At 44.0% G+C, this 23,406-nt stretch overlaps 1 protein-coding gene and 1 long non-coding RNA gene across 3 annotated transcripts in view; one reads left to right on the top strand and one right to left on the bottom strand.

Moving 5' to 3' along the window:
* KIF26B (kinesin family member 26B) overlaps window positions 1–16,668 on the top strand; it is a 421,406-nt gene extending 404,738 nt beyond the window's left edge. The window contains exons 13-15 of the mRNA XM_054023876.1: window positions 4,746–4,948; window positions 6,148–6,298; window positions 8,484–16,668. Coding sequence (XP_053879851.1) covers window positions 4,746–4,948; window positions 6,148–6,298; window positions 8,484–8,632 — 503 coding nt within the window. The 3' untranslated portion in view covers window positions 8,633–16,668. The remainder of the gene's footprint in view (window positions 1–4,745; window positions 4,949–6,147; window positions 6,299–8,483) is intronic.
* LOC128834786 (uncharacterized) overlaps window positions 1–23,406 on the bottom strand; it is a 50,350-nt gene that overhangs the window by 17,486 nt on the left and 9,458 nt on the right. The window contains exons 1-2 of one of the 2 annotated variants that reach the window (XR_008444487.1): window positions 5,713–5,797; window positions 2,130–2,589 (exon numbers count right to left, since the gene is read on the bottom strand). The exons of the other annotated variant lie outside the window; for it this stretch is intronic. This is a non-coding gene — a long non-coding RNA (uncharacterized LOC128834786). Of the gene's footprint in view, window positions 1–2,129; window positions 2,590–5,712; window positions 5,798–23,406 lie in introns of those variants that run through there. 2 annotated transcript variants of the gene reach the window in all.

The following is a 23,406-nucleotide window of genomic DNA, read 5'->3' as shown; positions in this document are numbered from 1 at the left end:
AGTTATTGAAACAGAAAAGAGAGAGAAAGAGAGAGGCCAAGTCAGGGAGAGACAGACTCTTTGTCTCCAAGCCCCCTATGCTAGGTTAACTTTTTGCCAAATGGTTTGAGATTTCAAACTAACAATGCTGTGACTCCTGAACTCTGAGCCAGCAAATGAGCCCATGCCTGACAATCCAGCATGCAGGAACCAGTGAAGCCGAAAAGACATCAGGGAGCAACAGTGATCCTAGGCCTGACTTCAGTGGGCATCTTTCCAGGCTTTGGATCAGGCCCTAGATGAAGCTGCATCATCAAGAGTAAAATTGACAGTTCACGCGAATCGGTTGTTAAATTTAGAAGCCGGTTTAGAACCGGTTGTTAAAGGGGTGGGCAAACTCTGGCCCGTGGGCCACATCCAGCCCGCAGGACCATCCTGTCCAGCCCGCCTGAGCTCCCAGCTGGGGAGGGTGCCCCGGACCCTCCCCTGCCTTCCCCCCTCTCACAGAGCCCAGCGCCAGCGCTCTGGACCACTCCTGGGCAGCTTGGCAGCTCCTGCCGCTTTGAGCGGCATGGTAAGGGGGTGGGGCTGTGAGCTCCGGCGGGCCGCGCGGCATCGATACACGCTGCCCTGAGCAGCATGGTAAGGGGGCCAGGCTGGGGCTGGGAGGAGGGGTTGGATAAGGGGCAAGGAGCGGTTGGAGGAGGTGGAGGTTCGTGGGGGGGGCAGTCAGGGGATGTGGAATGGGGGGGGTTGGGTAGGCGTGGGAGTTCCGGGGGTCTGCCGGGGTGGCGGTGGATGGGGTCGGGGCAGTCAGTGGACAGGGAGCGGGGCGAGTTGGGTTGGGGGTGGGGCCCTGTGGGGCGGTTAGGGTGGGGGTCTCGGGCTTGTACTCACTGGGCGGCGCTTAATAACCGGTTCCCTACCGGGTCATCGTTGGCACTTCGGCGGCAGGTCCTTCACTCGCTCTGGGTCTTCGGCGGCACTGAAGGACCTGCCGCTGAAGTGCTGCCGAAGACCCGGTAGGGAACCAGTTATTAACATTCTGGCAGCTCATCACTGATTGTAGTCTTCATTTTCAGTTATAGTAAGCCACAGAAAACTGCTTGAGGACTGGACAGACAGTAAACTATTTGTTAGTCTCATTTGTCTCACACCTCTTCCAGTACCTGTCAGGGAATCAGCCCCTTTTCTCAGTTGAGGATGTGTTGATATTGCTTTACCGTACTGTGATGCTAACAGAGGGTATGAATACGAAGGAAACAGATATCTAATGCTTAGAGTAGGGGACTGGGTGTCAGGAGATCTGGATTCTATTCCTCACTCAGTCCTCCTGACTTTTTCAGGCCCTATTTAAACTACATGTTTACACAAGTTGTGGCCAAGTCATATTAGTACATAGTTTATTCTTGCCTATGCAGGCTGAACATAACATGGAATAATCATGCAATAAGTAAATAACTCCACCACCAGCAGGAATTCTGGGAGCACTAGAGAGTTTCACTTTAACCACCACTTGTCTAACCCTACCCAGAGCAAACCTAGATGACACTGTGGTTAAAAAAGCATCAGCCTGTTTAAACTAGTGCTTTCACTGTCCTTGTCACTAGCAGAGCTACACTAACATAAATGGTAACATAGACATAACCTTGTAGCTTGGTCCAAAGCTCATTGAAATCATTGCCATGATCTCCACTGACTTCGGTGGTACATGGTTAGGCCCCCTGCGGTTTGGTTTTGTCATTTGTACTATGTAAATAATAAATCCTTAATAACGAGAGCAAGTGAAAATGCTAATTATTTTTCATGGGAAAAATTCGAAACATATTTTTTTCTAAATGTAATGGGAAAATATTTGGAGGGGTATGAAAAAAATGATTTTTTTTTTTCAGTTTTCAAAACAATTGGATTTGGCTAATAATATCTGGGTTTTGAAAACCAAAATCAGATTTTATTTCCTGAAAACTGAATCAAAAGCCAAACATTTTTACTAAAAACTGAAAATTTGGACAGAAAAGTTTTCAATTTTTGACCAAAAAAAAAAAAGGAAAATTTGGACCAAAATAAAATTTCCCACAAACTGTTTCATTTCTGTTTTTCATTTAAAAAAATGTTTAGCTAAATTTCAACTAGCAATAATAATTACCCACCTTTGTAGCATGCTTCAGTATTTCCATAGGAAAGGCACCGTGTAAATATTAATAATGACATACCAGTAGTGTATATTGTCCAAACAAACTTGGTTCTGTGTTACAAATTGCGTACAATCTGCCAGTGTTTCATTGACACTGCATACGCACGAGTAGGTAAGCTAAGTGGAGTTTCACCTTTACCACGTAGGTGCATGTGAAATGTGATCTGTAAGAGGATGCATGGAATGAGACAATGATCTGCACACTTGCATACTATATGAAAAGGAGAATACAAGTCTGTCATTGGCGGTTCAGGATTGTGCACCACAGGAGTCCTTGCCTCACTGAGCAGAGTCTTTCCGTTGACTTCAATAGGGTTTGGATCAGGTCCATGATGTGCAGAGCAGAAGGTTCATCTGCTGTCTAGCAAATAGTTCCATGGAATCACTGTATTTTATCCTTTTCCTTTTTAAAACACCTAGAAAATTCCATACAGAAAGTATATGAAAAAAGCACTAGAGTTGCAAAGTGAAGCTCTTTATTACTAGAAAGACCAAAGTTAAGTTTGTACATAGAAGCTTAACTCTGCCCCTTTTTGTGTCTGCATTATGATACGCCTCTTTAATTACAGGATAACACACTGTTTTTTCAGCATGACACCCTGTACCAGGGTTTGCAGGTATATCTATACTGGCGAAATCCTCTACTGTGGATGCAGCTTATACCAACAAAAGCGTGTTTTTGCTGATACTGTATAGCTTATACCAACATAAACTATCACAGCAAAAGGACTTTTTATGCTCACATAACTGCATCTACACTGGGGCTTGCTAGCATACCGATGTCAGTTAATTGTGTGTTTAAAAATATTATTTTCAAACCTGCAGCCCCCTAAATCAGTGGGACAAGACATGCTTGTTTGCCTATTTTTCTGCCTGATGTACAAACATTAGTGGAAAATCAGACCTAATTCTGTTATTTGCAAATGCAAATACTGGCAGGTCAATAGATCTTTAGCTTTTACCCAAACACCACCTTGGCAGTAGTTTAGTAGATATTTACATTGAACTTAAAATGAAGGCAGTTTTTGAGATTCCTCTAAATGATTTTATTTTGGTTTTAAAATAAAATCTGTGCACGATTATGCTGTATCCCTCCCCTGCTGGCACCAGGCTGGGTCCTTGCAGCCAAGAGAGCCAGTGTATGGTTTCATTCAGGCTGGCTGGCTGCTTCTCTCCCCTCCCCCAACCTCTCCTGGAAGAACACTGCAGTAGCTGTCAGCTAGAAAATAAACCAACCATGTTTCCCTCTCCCCCTCACCCCATCTGTCTCTTTTACTGTATTAAGCCAGGAAGAAAAATATAACTGGTTTTTTCCCCTCTGCCCGTGTAAGTCTCTCTCTCTGTTTCCCATCATCCTATACACCAGAGGTTCTCAAAGTGGGGGTCGGGACCCCTCAGGGGGTCACGAGGTTATTACATGGGGGGTCGCGAGCTGTCAGCCTCCACCGCAAACCCCGCTTTGCCTCCAGCATTTATAATGGTGTTAAATATATAAAAAAGTGTTTTTAATTCATAAGGGGGGGGTCGCACTCAGAGGCTTGCTCTGTGAAAAGGGTCACCAGTACAAAAGCTTGAGAACCACTGCTATACACACACCTTTCTTGCTTTCTTTCGCCATTAGGTTAGCACCATATTTACAGCAATTAGTAGTACAGTAGAAGCTTTCCACACTGCATCAGCTTTGTCTATACTGGCCTTTTTTCTAAAACTCTTCAACCGCTGCACTGACCTCACCAGCAGCGGTGCCACTAACCTAAACCGTATGCAGGGAACTGCTGGTATTCGAACCGCTAGGCCCTCTCACCAAGCAGTACTGAGTATTACTATGTCATGCCTACCACTGCTGCAGCTGCAATGGTGCGAGTGCCCCAGTGAGAGAGTTTCTGGAAAAATTCTAGCATAGAAGCTCTGGTGGTGATAACCAAATTAGAGCACAATTGCTGCAGGCATAGATCTACGCTGTTTCCTTAACCAGTGCATACAGGAAATGTTTGATCCCCCTAATCATCATATAATAATGAAGGGGGAGATTTTCAAAGGCACAGATAATAGTTGGACACCTAGCTCCCACTGCCTTTTCATGGAAGTTGGCACAAAGGACAGGTTGGCAGCCATTTGAAATTGTCCCCCAAAGTGATTTAGATTCCCTAGTGGGGGCAGGCTATGGCACGGGCTGGCTAGCATTGTTCCCAGAGAAAAAAAATCAATCCACATTAGTCAAGGGAACCCCTGGTAAAACCATCGTAGAACATGTTAGGCCAGTTTCACCAGCAGACCCTGATCCTGCTGCAAAAACTTCTGCACGCCAGTAAATGTATGCACATGAGTAAAGCATGCACAGAGGTGTTTGCAAACTGGGGCTATCTCTGTCCTGGGTCTTAGTGACTTGGTGCTTTATGTTCAGAGTTAAGCAAACCCAAACCTTCGTGTCTTCAGGTTCTCGCTCTCTTACCGCTTTCTATTTAAGAGGGTTGAATATATTACGTGTGTGTAGAGGTCTCTTTTGGAGAAGGAGCAGAAATGAGAGGAATTAACTATGCTAACATAACTTGACAATTCATGTACTCTTTAGGTTCTCAGAGACGAAGACTCATCCCGGCTTTGTCACTTGATGCAACCTCCCCGGTAAGGAAACCTGCCAACAGCCCAGGGGTTCGTTGGGTAGATGGCCCACTGCGAAGTGCACAGAGGGGGATGGGTGAACCCTTTGAGATCAAAGTCTATGAGATAGATGATGTGGAGAGACTCCAACGGCGACGAGGAGGGGACAGCAAGGTGAGTGCACCTCAAAGGACTGATTTCCATTTCAATCCTAAAGGCCTGATTCTGAAAGGTGATGAGCAACTTCCGGGATCCGCTCAGCATCTCGCAGGATCAGGTTCCAAATAAACAAAACTTGAAGCTCACAGGTGAGCAGCTGCAAACCAAGCTGGCTTTTTTTTTTTTATGAGAAACTTCCATGTATGCCTGTCACATGCTCAGTGATCCTCATCTTGATTGACCTCTGTGCCCTGCCACCATCTCTGTTTGGGAGAGTGGGTGATTGTGCTTTTGCTCATTGTGGCTCTTAGGTGTGCAATTTGCTCTCCCCCAATATCCTCCCACGTTCATCCCTCTTATCTTTTAAAAAGCATCTGGAAAGTCTAAGAGTCAGATCCTCAACTGGTGTAAATTGGTGAAACACCTTTGAAGTCGATGGAGCTACACATGTACACCAGCTGTGGAGTTTTCTGTGATAATCTCTCTTGACCTTTGTCTACGACCCTCCCCATCCTTTTTTTAATCATGTCACATTATTTGCCTTTTCTCAGTTTGTTTTATTGTTGTTTCATATTGAGTTAGATTGTACATTATTTTAAATTGTTGTTCAGCACCCTAAATATCTGAGGCTTTCAAAATTATATTAATTATAATTTATTAGAGTTTGTCAAAAATGCAAATATTCACAAAACTGTTTCCTTTTTTGTTGAACGTTTTTGAAATTTGATTTTTATCAGCTCTCTTTACTATAGAATTGCAATATTGTATCTATTACTTACGTAGCACGTAGATATGCATTGTGGTTTAACACAGCTGGAGATGGATTTCCTTCTCTGATGAGCTTAATTGTTTGCTCAAAACCTGATGTCCTTATTCAAAAAAAACAAAAACAAAAAAACTTCTAATGAAATGAATTGTAGCAATTTTTTGCTTGAATTAATTTGGATTTCAAGATGTTGCCCATTATTAAGACATTATAGCTACTATTAGCTTTTGCTGCTCTGTCTGTATATCCTAGCCTCATTTGTGAAGAACAAAAACCAAACCAACCGAACAAAAAATAAAACCACCTATTATTCTGGCCAGTGACTATACCTACTTCCATGTTAAAGTGGTTTGTGGTTATTATTGACTGGAAAATTGACTGAATCCAGCATGGATTTTTCTTCCCCTTTTCACCTATTCTTTCCCTTCTTCTTTTTCCTGGTTGGCAGGAGCTGATATGCTTCAATGCCAAGCTGAAAATCCTGGAGCATCGCCAGCAGAGGATTGCTGAGGTCAGGGCCAAGTACGAGTGGTTAATGAGGGAACTGGAGGTGACCAAACAGTACCTGATGCTGGATCCTAATAAATGGCTTAGTGAATGTAAGGACTTCGTTTTATTGCCTGTATTCATAAGTGCCTTCGGTTTATTTCATTGAGGGGAAGCAGAAAGATTGAGTGATGCTGAGGCTGTGATGTGAGCTAGTATATTTGTAAACTAAATTGAACTGGTGTGACCTAGGGGCCAGAGCTAGATTGACTGTATTTCTAGAACTATTTCCACATAATTCCTATTAAATGTTGAGAATAGAACTGAACAATCCTATGCACCCAGGAGCTGAATACTGGGATGGTACAGCATTGTAATACTGAATATTGCTATTGCCAGATTAACACTCGTGTCTCAGTCCACAGCTCCAGAAAATGAGATTTTTAAATGTATTTATTTAGTTATTAATTTTTGGCCTCAGACATATGTCGGAGTGTATAATGTGTGTGTATAATGAATCTACTATCCTTCTGCCAAATAACACTCTGAAGCAAATTTGTCTTTTGACTCTAATGGAATTGCATCCAGGATTAATTTGGCCCATTATTTATAGCTAGAAATGGCTAAAGTTCATAGAATTTAGTCTTAAAAGGAATTCACTATTCTAGCCTCAAACCAAGAAGGACTTAAATAAATAAAAGTAAAAGCCTAGAAGAAAAAGATTAAAAGAACTGCAATGAACATGCAAAAATCCATACTTGCAAGCAGATGAGTGATGATCAGGTTTGGTCTACACTTAAAACTTATACCAGCATAGCTGTGTCAGTTAGGGGTGTGAAAAACCAGAGCCCCTGGTGACGCAGCTGTGCTGACAAAACCCCCAGTGTATACACGGCTGTGCTGATAGAAGAGGGCTTCTGTCAAAGTCTCTGACATCATTAGGGGAGATGGTGTTCCTGCACCAGCAGAAAAATTCCTTGTGTTGGCGTATGTTGCATCTACACTAGGGAGCAAGGCTGACAAAGATATGCAAACTTAGGCTTTGTAGTGTAGACATAGCTTCAAACACTGTAGGGGTAGTGGTGTGTGTGTGTGTCGATATCTATATAATAAAAAGTTGAATCCACTTTTATTTGGGGTAGTTGCTACATGTAATCGTTACAAGCCAATGGGACTTTTGTTGCAGCAGTTGCTTTTGAAAAGTTCTAATTTTCCCTTTGCTAAGCGCAGCAGATAACATTACCACAGAATGTGCAGTGTTTGGTACGCTTGACAGTGGGAGTCTTGTGACAGTTGTAGAAATGTCATCTAGTTACCAAGGGCATACGAACAGTTTTGAAGGTGACCACTGGAAGTTTGCACAGATCAACATTCACTTAGTCATTTGCTCTGTTGCTTCCATTTCCCATTTGAGAAACAAGGCAATCCTCAGGCATTGTACAGACTCCAGACCTTAGGAGTGATGTTTAGGTGATGGAGATTAGTCAGATTCCCTCAGATCTACCTTCACCCACACTACTGCTGTGCAAGGGAATCCAAGCTCTCTTAATGTATGTGCTTAGGAGCCATAAAACGTTGCAAGTTAAGTTAGCCCACAACCTACTTTAACATACGCTTTCCAACATGTAATACTCACTTACCCATGGGGAAAACAGGTGTAAGCAGGTCTAGGGGATTCAAAGCATAAGAAAGTGTAAGGCCCCAAATTCAGCGAAGCACATGCCTAAGTATAAATTTATCCCTATTCAGCAAAGCACTTACCAAAGTCAATGGGACTTAAGCACATGTGCTGAATGGGGATGGACTGAAGCAGGGCCTGAGTATAAGGGGGACTAAATTAATGTACATGGGTCTAACTTACTCTACACATCACTTCTGAATTTGGTTCCATGGGGTTCCACCTGCATATTTCATACGGGATCAAAAGTTAACGTGGAAAGTGAAACGCACACATTCATGCCTCAGACCAATCAATGGAAAGTACTTACAGTGAGCATTGTGGTTGTTATAGAGTATTTGGGGGAGAGCATACGGCTCTGTGAAGATGTGGTACAACAACAGTAATCAGTGATTCTGGAGCAGATGGAAGAGCATGACACTAGATGAAGGAACTGCTGTTAATATTTAATATGCTACTGTACTATTTTCACACTCATTGAATATGAAATGCAGCTTTAAATGAAAATGCAAACCTAGAGTTGATAATGTATACAATAGGCTTGGGTCAGGCCCATCTGTCCCAGTAATCTGTGCTGGGTTTTGTCCACTGTCCCCACTAGTTTATTTCCTTTCTCACAGTTGACCTGGAGCAGGTATTCGAGTTGGATTCCCTGGAGTATTTGGAGGCCCTGGAGTGCGTGACTGAGCGTCTGGAAAACCGTGTCAACTTCTGCAAGGCCCACCTCATGATGATCACCTGCTTTGATATCACTTCCAGACGTCGATAAAGGACCAACCTCGAGAAAATTTCAAACTACTACCCCCCCCTTCCTGCTCCTTTTGAACAGCACCCCAAAGACAACAGAATGAGGATGAAGGTTGGTGTCAAGTTTTGACTGTGTGAGAGAGAAGAGATTTTCTTTATAACACCGAAGAATAGTATTAAAAAAAACAAATATGCGATGAACGCAACAATGCTGAGACGTAAGGATGCCGATTTTCCTAGCCTGAAAGAGCACTTTTAAGGACATGTTTGTAAATAAGAACTGCTGGCAGAAGTGACTTCTTCCCCTGTGTTAGCTGAGGGAGGGGAAGGGATGGTTGTAGGATGGACTGCTGTTGAGAGCTTCATAAAAAAAATATTACAGAGAAAGACTATTTAAGTGCCTTGCAAATCTTTATTATCCAAACATTTATGTTCATACTTTCTTGTGTACATATGGTGCTAGTCAAAGGAAACAAAATCAAACATTTTTGAAATGTATTTACAGCTTGTTTTTTCTCTCGGTGTTTTCTCCTGTTTCAGACTTGCTGTTTCTAAGTAACTTGTGTTTGTAGAGATATTTCCTAATCAGTACAGCATATGAATAAATGTTAACTGTCTTTTATTGTTACCGGAGTAAGGCCACTCAAAGAGAACATTACCTCTCCCAGATGGTTTGAAAACTGTTTCTGGCAGTGAGTGAGGTTAGATTGCACCCTCTTTACTCTTAAAGTGTTTTATCTGTTAAAGAACATTGTGAATATTACTGCTGGTAGAGTTTTACATGGTACCATGGAAGAGGAGAAAGAAAACTATTGCAAAGCAACTACTGCAATATGCCTTTCATTTGATGTAACTCTACCATTTGTTCTCCTTTTTGATATACTCTTAGCCTTGTACTGGTGATGCCAGAGATATGGTTGATGAGACACTTTCCTCTCAACCCCCTATTTTCAGGTACTAATAACTTTCTTGAAAATTACCCTTTAGACTGAGGTTCTCATGCTTACTAGTCCAAAACGGAATGATTTGTTTTGGAGGGGTGGAGATGAAATATCTGGTGACATTTAATTTGATCATTTCTTGAGTTATCCCATTTTTAAAACATTTTTCATCTGCTTTTTTTGTGATGGATCATTCCAGAGTCAGGGCTATAACTGAGGGGCACATGCTCTGCTCAGCTGTAATTGCTCAAGAAATAAACATAGGTTATAAATGAGTGGACACAGCATTGTGGGCATGGGGCGTACGTCCCTTTCCATACCAAATTAAGTGCCAAATCTTAGCCCCACTAATGTCAATGGGTCCCAGCTCTGCATGTGCGAAGAAATGCTGTTGTATTTATTTCAATGCATATGTGAGCACTTCCATTTTATAACACATTGAATTATTTGGCACGGTCTTTTTTGTTTATTGAAATAAACACACGCACAAATTCCGCTCTCAGTTACACCTGGGCAATCCTGTTGTAGTCAGTGGAGTTATCTGGGAGAAAATAAGGGCAGAATTTAACCTATATTCCAATATGCCTCTAATCAATGATTTAGAAATGCAGTCACATTCTATAGATAATAGTTTTATATAATACCTTCTATATAACATTATTAGTGTATTACCTATGGGCCTGTTAATGTCCATGGTGAAGTTCCCATTGACTTCAGTGGTGCACGTTTGGATGTTGATTCTGCAGTGAACTCCATGCAAGGGAACTTTTGGACAGGGCCCCACTGAAGGAGCTTCACACGGGCACAGGGGCCCGCCTACGTAGAGCTCTTTCCAGGATCAGGGCCTTAGGCGGAAAGCTCCTTGGGACTCAAGATGTCTTACTTTGTGGGCTTGGTGCTTCCTGGACACATACATCAAGCCCTTTGTTTGTAATGCATCAAGCAAACTGATGGCACTAAGCTAAGAATTAATAAATAACAGAAAACTCTACACATGCGCATGGAACAATTACTGTGGATTTCATAGATTCCTAATGTGTGCGCATATGAAATCCCAGCTATTCTGTTGTGTTACTCTAGCTTTATGCATTTGCATAAACTCTGTTCATCGAGCAGGGAGTGGCTGGGAAGCATAATTATTTCTCAGCTGAAAACAAGTTGCGTGATGTTGGTATCTTGCGTGTGTACACAATAATGTTAGAGAGCTACACACAGATTACAAATGGAAAGCAGTATGTTAAAAGCTAGCAAATACTAGATGCAGACAAAGTCATATCACATGGAGATATACCTATCTCATAGAGCTGGAAGGGACCTTGAAAGGTCATCGAGTCCAGTCCCCTGCCTTCACAGCAGGACCAAGTACCGTCCCTGACAGATTTTTGCCCCAGATCCCTAAATGGCCCCCTCAAGAATTGAACTCACAACCCTGGGTTTAGCAGGCCTAATGCTCAAACCACTGAGCTAGCTCTCCCTGCAAAAAGTCATTGAGTCTAGCTCTCTGCCTTGACTAGCAGAACCAAGTACTGATTTTGCCCTGATCCCTAAGTGGCCCTCTCAAGGATTGAACTTGCTACCCTGGGTTTAGTAGGCCAATGCTCAAACCACTGAGCTATAGGTTGGCAAATAGTAAACACACATCTTAATACCTGACGTCTGACTTGGTGAGTAGACTGTATTGTCTTCTGGCCCCCAAACTTTTACATATTGTCACATTTTGCAAATCACTTGTATGGATTTAAGCTTCTGTACATCATTTTTCATCACCTGGGTGCGCACGTCAGTTACATAGTACAGTCCCAGTTACCTTCACTATTTAGGCTCAGTGATCATGAAAGTTACTGTCTTGAATGCTATGACCATATGTTTAGCAGTGTTACTGCTGTAGGTTCTAAGACATTACAAAGAAGTCTTCCATTTATCTAACATGTTCGCAGTATTGCTGTAGCCATGTAGGATATGAGAGAGACAAGGGTGTTGAGGTAATGTCCTTTATTGGACCAAGTTCTGTTGGTGAAAGAGATGAGCTTTTGGGCTCCACAGGTCTGAGTTTCCAGCTCTGAAGAAGAGTTCTGCGGAGTTAACGGTATCTCTAGCAATCCTTTTAAATTATATATTATGTACTAGCTTAACTTTGTTAGTCACAATGGGCCAAATTCATCCTTCATGTAGCTCCAATGAAGTCAATGCAGTTACAACAAGGATTAATTTGGCCTTTGGGCTAAGATCAAGTGTTTTATCTACTGAGTGTAATCACAGAGCTTACAGATATTTTACTTATGGTACAAAGACTTAGTTAATGAGGATTAACAATTCTACCCCCCATCAGTATTGCATGCAAAAATATATATGGGCCTGCTTCAAGGTCTACTACTGTACTTTTGAGAATTAATGCATAAAGGGGAATGAAAATCTGCCACACTTTTACATCTGAAGCATTTCTGCCTAGGTGAAAATAGCTTATTATTTTGGAATTCACTTGCCTCCATTTTTATATTTCAGATATCATTGTAGGACACAAAATGGATCATTCAGAAATATTTATTACCGTATTACTGGAATACCCAAAAATTCTACAAGCCGCACCCTGGCAATCCCACACTTTTTAGCAGGTGCCAACATAAATGCTACTCTTACCTTGATTTTAAAAGACAATAGGAAGTATCTTACTTCTCCATGTGCAACTTAATAGAATGCCAGGATTTGCATACTGGAACATCTTTTCAAATGAACGGAATGACAGGATGTGAGCAGCACATCCAGCCATCCTGGATATGTGCATTCGCTGGATGTTTCAGGTATAGCAACTACCAGGTGAATGTAGCAATGTTGGCTGTAATTAGGTTTCAAAGGGAACATTCCGTTAACATGAATGGGAGGTGGTCACAGTTCTCTAATTTCAGGTTTCTAAGTGAGGACTGAAAGAGACATCAAGGTCCTGGCTTGCATTGCCATGGCTGTCCCTGGCACTGGAAGGATAAGACATTTTGGGTCTAATTCTGAAATCACTTACACTCATATACATCCACTACCTCTTTATTTATGTTTGTGTGGGTAAGATCAGGCCAGCGCTTTTCTTTTCTTAAATCAAAATCAGACCTGGAAACCTCTGACTTTGGGGAAGTTTGAATCTGATCTGAATGTGGACACCTCAGCTGGTCCCCTACGTTCTATAATAATGGGCCACATTAAAAACCGAGATCCAAATGGGAGAGGACTTTGTGGAAGGCTGGAGTGATCACTTTAGATACTGGAGAGCATACCAAAGGTTATGGAAAACCCAGTATTTTTGAATAATTAATTCAGATATAAGCAGTGTTCCCACTATTTTTTTCCACCCATGTGCAGCATATCGAGGTAATGTGTGCATGTGCGCCACCAGTAGAAACCAAAAACCTAGATATAAAATATATTTTTAAAAAGTTACCATAGGGATAATTACTCCAACCAGGACAGGTTAGGCATTTTAGAACTCACAGAATTAAATTTAAGGGTAAGAGAGAGATAAAAATTATGAAATGCATTGACCAGTCAAAAAACTAAAATAACACACTTTAAAAGAAGTATCAAGTAGTAACAACAACAACAATATAAGTATGTGCGAAAGACAGTGTGTGTGTTTGTGTGTGTGTGAGAGAGAGAGACGTGCATTGCCCCTTTAAGTAGATTGGGCACAGCAGCAGCTGGCAGCAAGCTCCCTCCATCCTGAACCCTGTTGTGTGTCCCCCCACCACTGTGTGAAGAATAGGGTACAAGGGCAGGGGGAGAGGGACATTCTGACATCAGCACTCTGACCTCCCACCCCCCAAGCAGGAGGCTCCCGGGAGCAGAACCTGAAGTGTACAGCACTTGATAGCCTGCTAGGCGGCCACCCAGCCACGCAGCTTAGAGAGAACTTAGGCTGTAAGCAAGGATTACGGGGAGGAAATGTAAGTGAAAACTGATACTGGTCCTGTACTTTCCTAAAGCAATATTGTATGGTTATAATGGGCCTGAGTCACCTCTTATCTACAGAGGTATAACAGAAGAGCAACTCCATTAAAGTCACTAGAGTTACAGCTGTGTAAAAACTGGTTAAGGAAAATAAGTCTCCTTGTAGCTTCTTCAAGTGCCCACTGACTTACTGCACTGCCAGCTGTAAAAATGGAGAGGATTCTTCTTTTCTTTCCTCTCCTCGTGTGACACAGCTTGATCCTGCAAGGACTCTATGGCCTAGAACAACTCTGAGTCTTGTCTGTAACTCTGAACCCTCTAACTTCCACCTAGAAAAATGCTAGAGGATTAAGAAGTGCAACTGCGATATCATTTTCCTATGAATGAGAGATGCATAAAAGGCTCATAAGGGTCTTTTCTTCCAACTCTCTTCATGGGAATTAGTGGTGTATCCAGTGTCTTTCTTTAATATTTATTCCATAACATGGTTCATTCCAAAATAGCAACTATAACCCTAAACCTGCAGTCTGAACTCTGTGACAGTTGAAAGCCATGGACCACTTGTTACAAATGGGTCTGATTTTGCTTTTTTGTGGATTAAAGGCAACAATGGACTAAAGAAACGTGTGCTCACACAGGCAGACTGACACAGAGACATGATGTGATGGAGCATGGTAGGATAAAGGCTTTATCGCCTGGTTGTTCACAAATGGCAAAGACATAAGTTATGCAGTTCACCGTAAGGAATACTCCACTCACCAACATGCCACATTTTATAGAAAACTTAGATAGGACCAATTAAAATGTTTCATATTTTTTTTCCATCTATTCTTCAACCCATAAAGCCAGGCTGCCTTAATTCCCATGTGGAGGCTCCTGAGTGGCAGAAATTTAAAAACCTACAAAAATGACCCAAAAGAGTTTTTTTATATGTCAGGGTGTCATGGATTTAAAGTCAGATATCTTACAACCACCAGTGTTAAAAGTACTAGTGTACATAGAATTTCAAGCCTGAAATCTTTGCTCTCCAATAAGATAAAGCTTGTCTGATGGCTTGTAAAATAGTAACCTTAAGCCTCTGACTTGAAGCAGATTGAATATAGTGAACATAAGTCTTTTAAATCAATGGTTTAGCACAGTGGCTCTCAACCTTTCCAGACTACAGTACCCCTTTCAGGAGTCTGATTTGTCTTGCGTGCCCCCAAGTTACATCCCACTTAAAAACTCCTTACTTACACACTCAGACATAAAAGTGTGTCAGCACACTATTACTGAAAAATTGCTTATTTCTCATTTTTACCATGTAATTATAAAATAAATCCATTGGAATATAAATATTGTACTTACATTTCAGTGTATAGTATACAGAACAGTATAAACAAGTCATTGTCTATATGAAATTTTAGTTTTAATGACTTTGCTAGTGCTTTTTTTTTTTTAATGACTTTGCTAGTGCTAGTAGCCTGTTGAAAACTAGGTAAATATCTAGATGAGTTGATGTACCCCCTGGAAGACCTCTGTGTACCCCTGGTTGAGAACCACTGGTTTAGCAGATCTGTGTTTGGGGGACAGATTTGGGTGGCTTTTGAGGCTGCTAAGAAGTTTGGGATGATGGAAGTAATTCTCATTGTGATGGATTGGTGGGCATATGATTTCATACATGATCTGATGGATGATTTTCCTTGTTTCTTATCTACCTCAATCTATTTCTGTCCCCTTGAATAAAGGCACAAATTTAGGGAAAAAATCCTGCTCCTACTGAAATCAATGGGGTTTTAGCCATGGATGTCAATATGAGCAGTAACTTCATGTTAATGTAATGTTTGTTTTTTTGCTAGTAAAAGGGCCTATGGAGTAGCACTCGACCAGAACTGGCTGATGCCCTGTATTTAGGGTTTGAAACAAGTTTCAAAGCAGCCACAGTAAACAAGGCTGTGAATGATTTGTCACCTCATGGTTTAATAATCCCTGTCTGTTCCATTTATACTGCCCTCACCATGTGGTTATCTGAGCACCTGAATATCCACATGCACCCTAGAAAATAATAAACCATTTTATTTTATTGACACTATCTGGACTTCTTTCTCCCTTCTCCAGAAAACAAATCAGTTTCACTTTAAAAAAAAAAAGCATCATAGCAAAGCAACCTTTTCTGATCTAGCTCCCACTGAAGTCAATAGATCTTCCACTGATTTCACTGAGAGCAGCTCAGGCTTATTGATGATGTGGACTTCAGGCTGAACATTTAAGGTGGTAGGTGATTTCAAAGCAGCAGGAGAATTTGGGGTGATTCTGTTTTATCTAGGAAAGGAAGTATTCAAAGCAAAACATTAGATATGGGTGATCGTCTTTGAAACTAACTTCAAAACACTCCCAGAACAAACATTCTTTGAGTGGTCCTACTCAGATACTGAGCATACTTTATAATAATGGTAATAAAATGGTGCTTGAGGCAGTTTCAGCTATACCTATATTACGTGTACTCTATATATGGATGTATTCACCTTATAGAGCACGTGTGTGTGTGTGTGTGTGTGGGTATTTACATATAACACACACACACACATTATGTGTGCATAAATATTAACTTTTCTAAATTTTAATTCCTTCCCTTCCGGTAGCTGAAACTGCTGGTAACTAATTAACATCCACATCATATTCGAGGTATGAAGGATATAATTTATTTGTAAACTCAGGATGTTCTTGTTTTATAGAGTTGCTTGTATTTTATAATTTATTTACACATCATGGTTGGAAATGCTTATCGAAGTGCTATGCATTGAAGTGTATATTTGCTGAATCCATTTCATTCTGTCTGTGGCTATGTTCTTTCTCATAGTGACAGTGTTATAAAACTGGGTTGTGGAGTGGACAAGCCGCTAGATACTGAAATTATACTGGGCCTAAGAATGGAAACGTCCATAAGAAGATGGATCAGTAGCAGATATATATTTTATCAGCTAAATTTTATTAGAACGGAAAGATTAAACAGACAGCATGAGGACAAGTTAAGAATCCAGAAAGTCGCAGCCATTTGCAAGCTGATCATATCTGAGTACATTGAGCCATTTGCCATTAAAAATGTAAAGTTCACTGTTTTGCTGGCTAAAATCTCTTGCCTTTTGTGGTATATGAGGTGTGAAACATATTGTCAAAATATAGTGGCATTAAATGTTTACTTTTATCTTATTGGTACTTGTGCTTCCCAGCCCAGGAAATCTTGCTTGGGATGAAAGGCTTCTTTACGGAGTGGGGGGAATGTTTGTTTTTTAACCCACAGGATGCTGTGATGTTATGGTTAGAGAGAGCGCAAACACCTTTCTCAACTAGTTCTACCACCTAGACGCTCTCTAAGAAACTGATCCCTCAAGTCTGGTGTTGGAGGAACTGAAAGAACAGAAAAATAACTACCTAGTACAGCACCATGAATAGCAGCAGAAGGAAAGTACAAACATGGGGCCTAACCCCACTACCTTTGCTCACATGAGTAGTCCCCTCCAAGTCAGTTGGATCACGCAGGTAAGACTCCTCACGTAATTAGGGAGCTATGGAATCAGGATCCAAGAGGATCGAAAGAGAATCTAGAAGAAAAAAATAGCTTCATATCTGTGCTGCTCCTCCTCTTTCTCTGTTGGTCATGTCAGTTTCCCTTAGGCCAAAGAGCAGATGCCTGCTGTACTGTATAAACACAAGTGTGGGGTTAGCGGTCAAGAGCCCTACTCCTCTGAGCGATGGAGGTGCCAGGCGCAGCTGAATGTGCTGACAATTAAACACTCTCCAAAACTGCCTTTGAGAGGGTTACCATATTTCGATAATCAAAAAAGAGGACGGGAGGAGCCCCGCCCTAGCCCTGCCCCCATCCTGCCCTAGCCCCGCCCCTTCCACTCCCTCCCACTTCCCACCCCCCTCAGAACTCCCAACCCTCCCCCCGACTCCTTGTCCCCTGACTGCTCCCTCCTGGGACCCCTGCCCCTAACTGTCCCCTAGGACTCCACCCCCTACCTAAGCCTCCCTGCTTGTCCCAACTGCCCCAACCCTTATCCACACCCCCAGACAGACACCAGGAACTCCCACGCCCCATCCAACCATTCCTCCCGACCCATCTAAACCTCTCTGCTCCCTGTCCCCTGACTGCCCCCTCCTGGGACCCCTGCTCCCAACTGCACTCCTGAACCCCACCCCCTACCTAAGCCTCCCTGTTCCTTGTCCCCTGACTGCCCCCTCCTGAGACCCTCCCCACCCTATCTGCCCCCCTACCTGTACCCTGACTGCCCAAAACCTTACACTCCCAACCCCCAGACAGCCCCCCCTCCCCCAAACTCCCGACACATCCAACCCTGCTCCCTGTCTCTTGACTGTCCCCTCCAGAACCTCCCTGCTCCTTCTCCGACCCCCTGGTCCCCTTACTGTGCTGCTCAGAACAGAGTGCTGCGGAGCGGGCAGCAGGGGGAGGAGCTCCAGACTGCCGGAGGCCCGATGCGAGCGGCCGGCTGGCGAATACAGGGAGGGAGAGAGCGAGAGGAGGGGAGTGATCTCAAGTTGCAGAGGAGAGTAGGGGGAACCGGAGGAGGGGCTCTGGCTGCCAGAGCCCTGTGCGAGTGGCACGATCCGGCTGGCTGCCCTGTCAGCCGCGTGCGCTCTGCATGGGGGGGAAATCCAGACATTTACAAATTCCCCCGGACGCTATTTTTAACTCAAAAAAGCTGGACATGTCCAGCGGAATCCGGACGAATGGTAACCCTAGCCTTTGATAACTCAGGTACCTTTCCCTCACTATCCTTCAGGGAATGTCACACACACCCAGCAGGAATGTGATTTCGTTTTCTGGAGCAGGTTTTGAAGCACAGTCACTGGGTACTGCCTAATGAATGCACCCCAGATTGTGTGGTCCTGCACTTAGAAAATGGGAAAGGAAACAGTCTGAGACCTGCTTGGAGACATGTATACACTGCTGTTGTGAGCTCTTTAAATAGTCTATACTTAAGGCAGGACATTTTTTCATTTATACTTTAAATTATTTTGCTAATGTTTTCCTCTTTAAAATCCTCCTCTTTCCTATGGGCCTGACCATTTTTTTGTGCTATACCACTACATACAGTGGGAGAGGCGGTGGGGGCTAGTTGACAGAATAACATTCAATTGTGAGGGGTTGCAGTCACGTACCAGGACCACATATTCAAAGTGACAAGCCATTGCTGGCCATATAGAGGCTACATTTCAAAGATGTATGAGATGGTTTGGCGGTTAGAGAGGAGAAAAATGTTTCTACTCCCACTTGTACTTTTCGGTGGACACTACCCACAACTGTGACTCTCCAACACTAAACCACTGCCGTGGGCCAGTGGATTTGAATGTTGATGCTTCTCCACTGTGATGGCAAATGATGATAAAGAGCCATTTATTTGTTCTTTTGGCTGTTCAAAATAGCTCTGATGTGCTCTAAATAGCTAAAAGGCTTTACTGCCTTTTTTAAAAGGAACATGAGGTAGTTTATCTTCATTGTTGCTACCACCCAGCAGCATTGGTAACAAAAGGCCTGAGCTGCCTAAAACAGAGGCAGATGTGTTAGCACGGGTATCTTCGGCTGTGCTCTTGGAACTGAGTTGCTTGCCTAGCTAGACATTTGGGCTGAAAACAGACCCAGCATTTAAGAGAATTAGTTAATCATTTTCCCGTTCTAAAGTATCAATCACCGTAAGGCTAGGCTAATGCTTAAGGGCAGGATCAAGGCTGCTGGGAGAAGGGAGGGTGTCTGTTCCTGGAGGCAGAGCCAGGCTGGGTGAATGCTCTCACCACTGAGCTATAGGGCAGAAGGGGTTGCATCACAACCTCTTTTGGTGGGAGAGCTGACTTGGTTTAGGTGCCTAACTCTAGGGGAAGGTTCCTGGCTGTGAATCCCAAGTGAATAGAGGCACCTCTTGTTAGGCCTGAACAACCTGTGAGGAGTAGGGGTTAGGTGGCATGTCCCACTGGCTAGCTCAGCTGATGCCCATACTGATGGAGGGGCTGCCAGATTGAATTTCAGTGACTGGTGTTGCGACACCATTCAAATTTGGCCAACCACTTCTCTGTCCAGATGGAGAGGTGGCTGGGTACATGGGGTGTCGGTTCCTGTAAGGCAGAGAACGGGAGTCCACTGATCTCTTGGTGCTGTCAGCAGTTGAGTTAAGGGAGGGAAATCTGGGGTGGGGAGAGGAATGAGCAACCAGAATGGGGTCCCTACCAGCAGGGGCCAGAATTTGCGCACTCCCTGCCAAGAAAGATCTGACTTGATGCCACTGCCACACTCAGCTATGGAGAGAGGGAGCATGGCACTCCCCACCTATGGGAATAGGGGCAGGGGCTTCTCACACATAGTTCTTGAGGTAAAGAAGAACTGGGGAGGTGGGAGGGCATTGGAGGTGAGGAAGAAGCTAGAGTCTATATAGAGCAGATGATAAATGGAAGTTAAGTTACCTCAGCTCTCATGGCACACCATAGAACCTGAGGGCTGAGCACATACCACTGTAGCGTTCTAAAATGTTAAAGTCCTCCCGAACAGCTGGCAGCATCAGAAAGCTTGGAGCCACAGAAGGAGAAGACAATCTGCTCTACATACACCTGGTATGAGCACAGAATTAAAATGAATTCCTTTACAAAAAGTTAGAACAGTGTTTCGGTGCTATTATTTCAGTGTGAAATGGATTTCATTTACCAGGAGCCATTTCATGTTAGTGCCCATGATAAGTGTCAGTCTGACTGTCATGGAGGATGACATCTGCCATCTAGCCACGGAGCACTACAGCTGTGGTTGAAGCAGGGCACATTTCTGTCCCTCTGAAGAGCCTCTTTCATGACCTCTAAGAGAAAGGGGAGAGTTCCTGTCAGGGCCAGCTCTAGGATTTTTGCCGCCCAAAGCAAAAACAATTTTGGCCGCCCCCCCTCCCTTATTTAATTACCCCACCCCCGGCCCTGCCTCAACTCCGCCCCTTCCCCAAATCCCCAGCCCTGCCTCCTCCCCCCAGGCTCTCAAGCCTAGGAGGGAGGGAGGGAGGGAGGCAGGGGGAGAAGCGGCGCCACGCCGTGGCCACTCGGAGTCTCCCCTTCCCTCCCAGGTTTGAGAGCCTGGGAGGGAGGGGGAGACCCCGAGCCGCCACGGTGCGCGAAACAGCTGATTCGCGCGCTGTGGCAGCAGCAGCGGAGGTGAGCTAGGGCGGCCGGGGTACATTTTTAGGGGCGGCATTCTGGCGCCGGCCATGCCGCCCCTAAAAATGTGCCACCCCAAGCACCAGCTTGTTTTGCTGGTGCCTAGAGCCAGCCCTGGTTCCTGTCCATTAAGTCCTCAGCTACTCCAGCAATGAGCCCTTACCTGGGAACTGCTCTCAGGACACCAAACCCGAGTCATAGAAGAATGGGTTGGCGAGGAGTCTTCACAGTGTCACTCTGTGTCTCTCTCTCCCCCCACTGGAAGGTAATTTTATGGGTTTAGAAACCTCACATCCAGTCATACAGCAGATTTCGTGCCAGCCAACTGGCAAATGAACACATGCAGCTGTATGTGTCTGGCACACACCAGTGGTTTCATTTGGATCTCCTAGCTACACTGGAGCAGCCAGACATGGGTGTGTCTGTGTTTGTGTCTGAGTCTAATTCCCAAATGTGATGCAGAAAGACAGCAATAAGGCGGCCTCACGCCTGTGCCAGTGGAAGGTAACAAAGAGGTTTGCCATTAATTTTAACAGGGGCAGCCTTCTGCCTCTCTCTGTTCAGCTCTAGTGTCCACTTGTAAGACAGAGGGACCGTGGAGATAATGGGAGATGTCCCCTTTGTTCAGTTGTAAGAAAATGAGTTGCTCAACAGTAGTTGCACTAATCAGGGCCAGAGCAGGCCACACAGCACATATACGTGCCCATCCCAGAAGCACGGCTTTATGCTACCAGGGATTCTCCTGACCACTGTTGTCCCTGGCGCCCCCTTGAGGGGTTGGTGGGGAGCAAAAATGCTCATGACCCTTCCATTCCACTTCATGTATTGAGCCCCATCCCAGAGGGGTCCCGCCTGGGTCCACGGTAGCAAAGGACAGAGCAGTGGAGGAGGCGTACCCCATCCTTCAATTCCAAATGGCAAGGGAAGATCCACCGTGGCCCAATTTTATTAAAGCTTCAGCTGCTCCTACATCATACTTGATGGAAGACCCAGGAGTATCCTAACGCGGCATCACAGGAGCCGAGCATTGTTGCTGCAAACATTGTCAACAGCATTTTTAGCCTAATTTTCATGGACCATGGTGGGAATCTCACTTATATGAACAATGAAAAAGCTAACAGCTCCTACACTGGCCTGGTGGTTAGTGACTCTCATGGCGGTTGGTAGGCAAGGAGAGAAACAATTGGATATGATCCCAGCCTGGTTTTCATGAGCAGGGAGCAGTGACATTTGTGTTCTGAAGGTTTTCTGTAGAGCCGGTTACACTGTTGGCACGTACAGTGAAATCCATGGCAAATCTGCTGGAAAGCCGCTAATCCTTGGAATCTGCATATCTTCTGAGTTCATTGATCTCTATTGTTTCTGTTTAGAAGCTGCAAACAATGGTGACAACTGGCAGCAGCAAATCCTATTTTGTTGGCATTCAGAAATAGTTACAATTAATACTGAAGTGGCACAAAGTGATTTACAGTGATTTGTCACAGAAGCAAACTGTACTTAAAATAAACACCTAGCCCAGCAAGAAGGCACCCTGTTCAGGGTCCGGTTATAGTTAAAAAATTGGAACTACAAAAATATTTATTTCCACAGTAAAAAAAAAATATCCTAGCTTCCTTTTACTCCTCTCAGTGAAATTTCTTAGAGCTCCTTAACCTCTGAGGCTAAGAGAAGACGCAATGGGCTTCAATTGCAGCAAGGATGGTTTAGGTTGGACATTAGGAAAAGCTTCCTGTCAGGGTAATTAAGTACTGGAATACCCCATTGCCCAGGGAGGCTGTGGAATCTCTAACACTGGAGATTTTTAAGGGCAGGTTAAACAAACACCTGTTAGGGATGGTCTAGATAATACTTAGTCCTGCCATGAGTGCAGGGGACTGGACGAAATGACCTCTTGAAGTCCCTTCTCATCCTACGATTCTATGATAGGTTAATCTCCTGGGGGATGTAATACTTTTGTTGGGTTTAGTGTCCAGGTGGTGGTGGCCTCTGATATACAGGAGATCAGACTAGCTGAGTGGGTGGTCCCCTCTGGCCTTAAACTCTAGGACCCCTGGAGATGGTTTGACTCCTTATTCTTTTCTAAAATCATAAGGCAGGGGACCCTGCATATGTCCTGGACAGATTATGCCGACTGGCCACAGCAGCAGTAACAATCAGAGAGTCATGAAAATGAGAGCTACAAAATACCCGTTAGTGGGTCTGAAAGCCTGATGAGCTCTGATTCATAGTAGCTGTATCAACTGGATGCTGAAGGATTCAGGCACAAAGGCTGGCAGTGGCTCCGCTCTTCCTGGTTGGCCTGGAACAAGAATCTGGTTTTATGGAACCAGAATTGCTCTGCCCTCTCCGGGCATCCTTAGTTACACCATCCCCCAGGCTTTGAAACAGGACGCTTGAGGTGCCTCCTCAATGTGTTCTGGGGGCATTAAGTAGCCATGCCCTCATTTTCCTTTGGGTGGCACCAGAGAGCAGTTTGGGTGCAATCACAGGGTCTTTAGAGGAGTCAGGAAAAGGCCCCCACAGGCAGCAGGAGAGAGAAGAAGCACTCCACCTTTGATGCCATCAGTTTTTAAACTTCCAGAATGCGATGCACTGCACTGCAAAGTGCTCACAGCAGCCAGCAGAAAGGCACAGTCTCCTCCCCTCTTTCTCTGTATGAGCAGGTTCCAGCAATTAAGCCATTTTCTCTCCCACACATCCCAAAAAACCAGGGGATTGTGGGCCACCGACTCTACCC

Source organism: Malaclemys terrapin, chromosome 3 (assembly GCF_027887155.1).
Source record: "Malaclemys terrapin pileata isolate rMalTer1 chromosome 3, rMalTer1.hap1, whole genome shotgun sequence".
NCBI classification, from domain to species: domain Eukaryota; kingdom Metazoa; phylum Chordata; order Testudines; family Emydidae; genus Malaclemys; species Malaclemys terrapin.
This window is presented reverse-complemented; position numbering and strand designations above follow the sequence as displayed.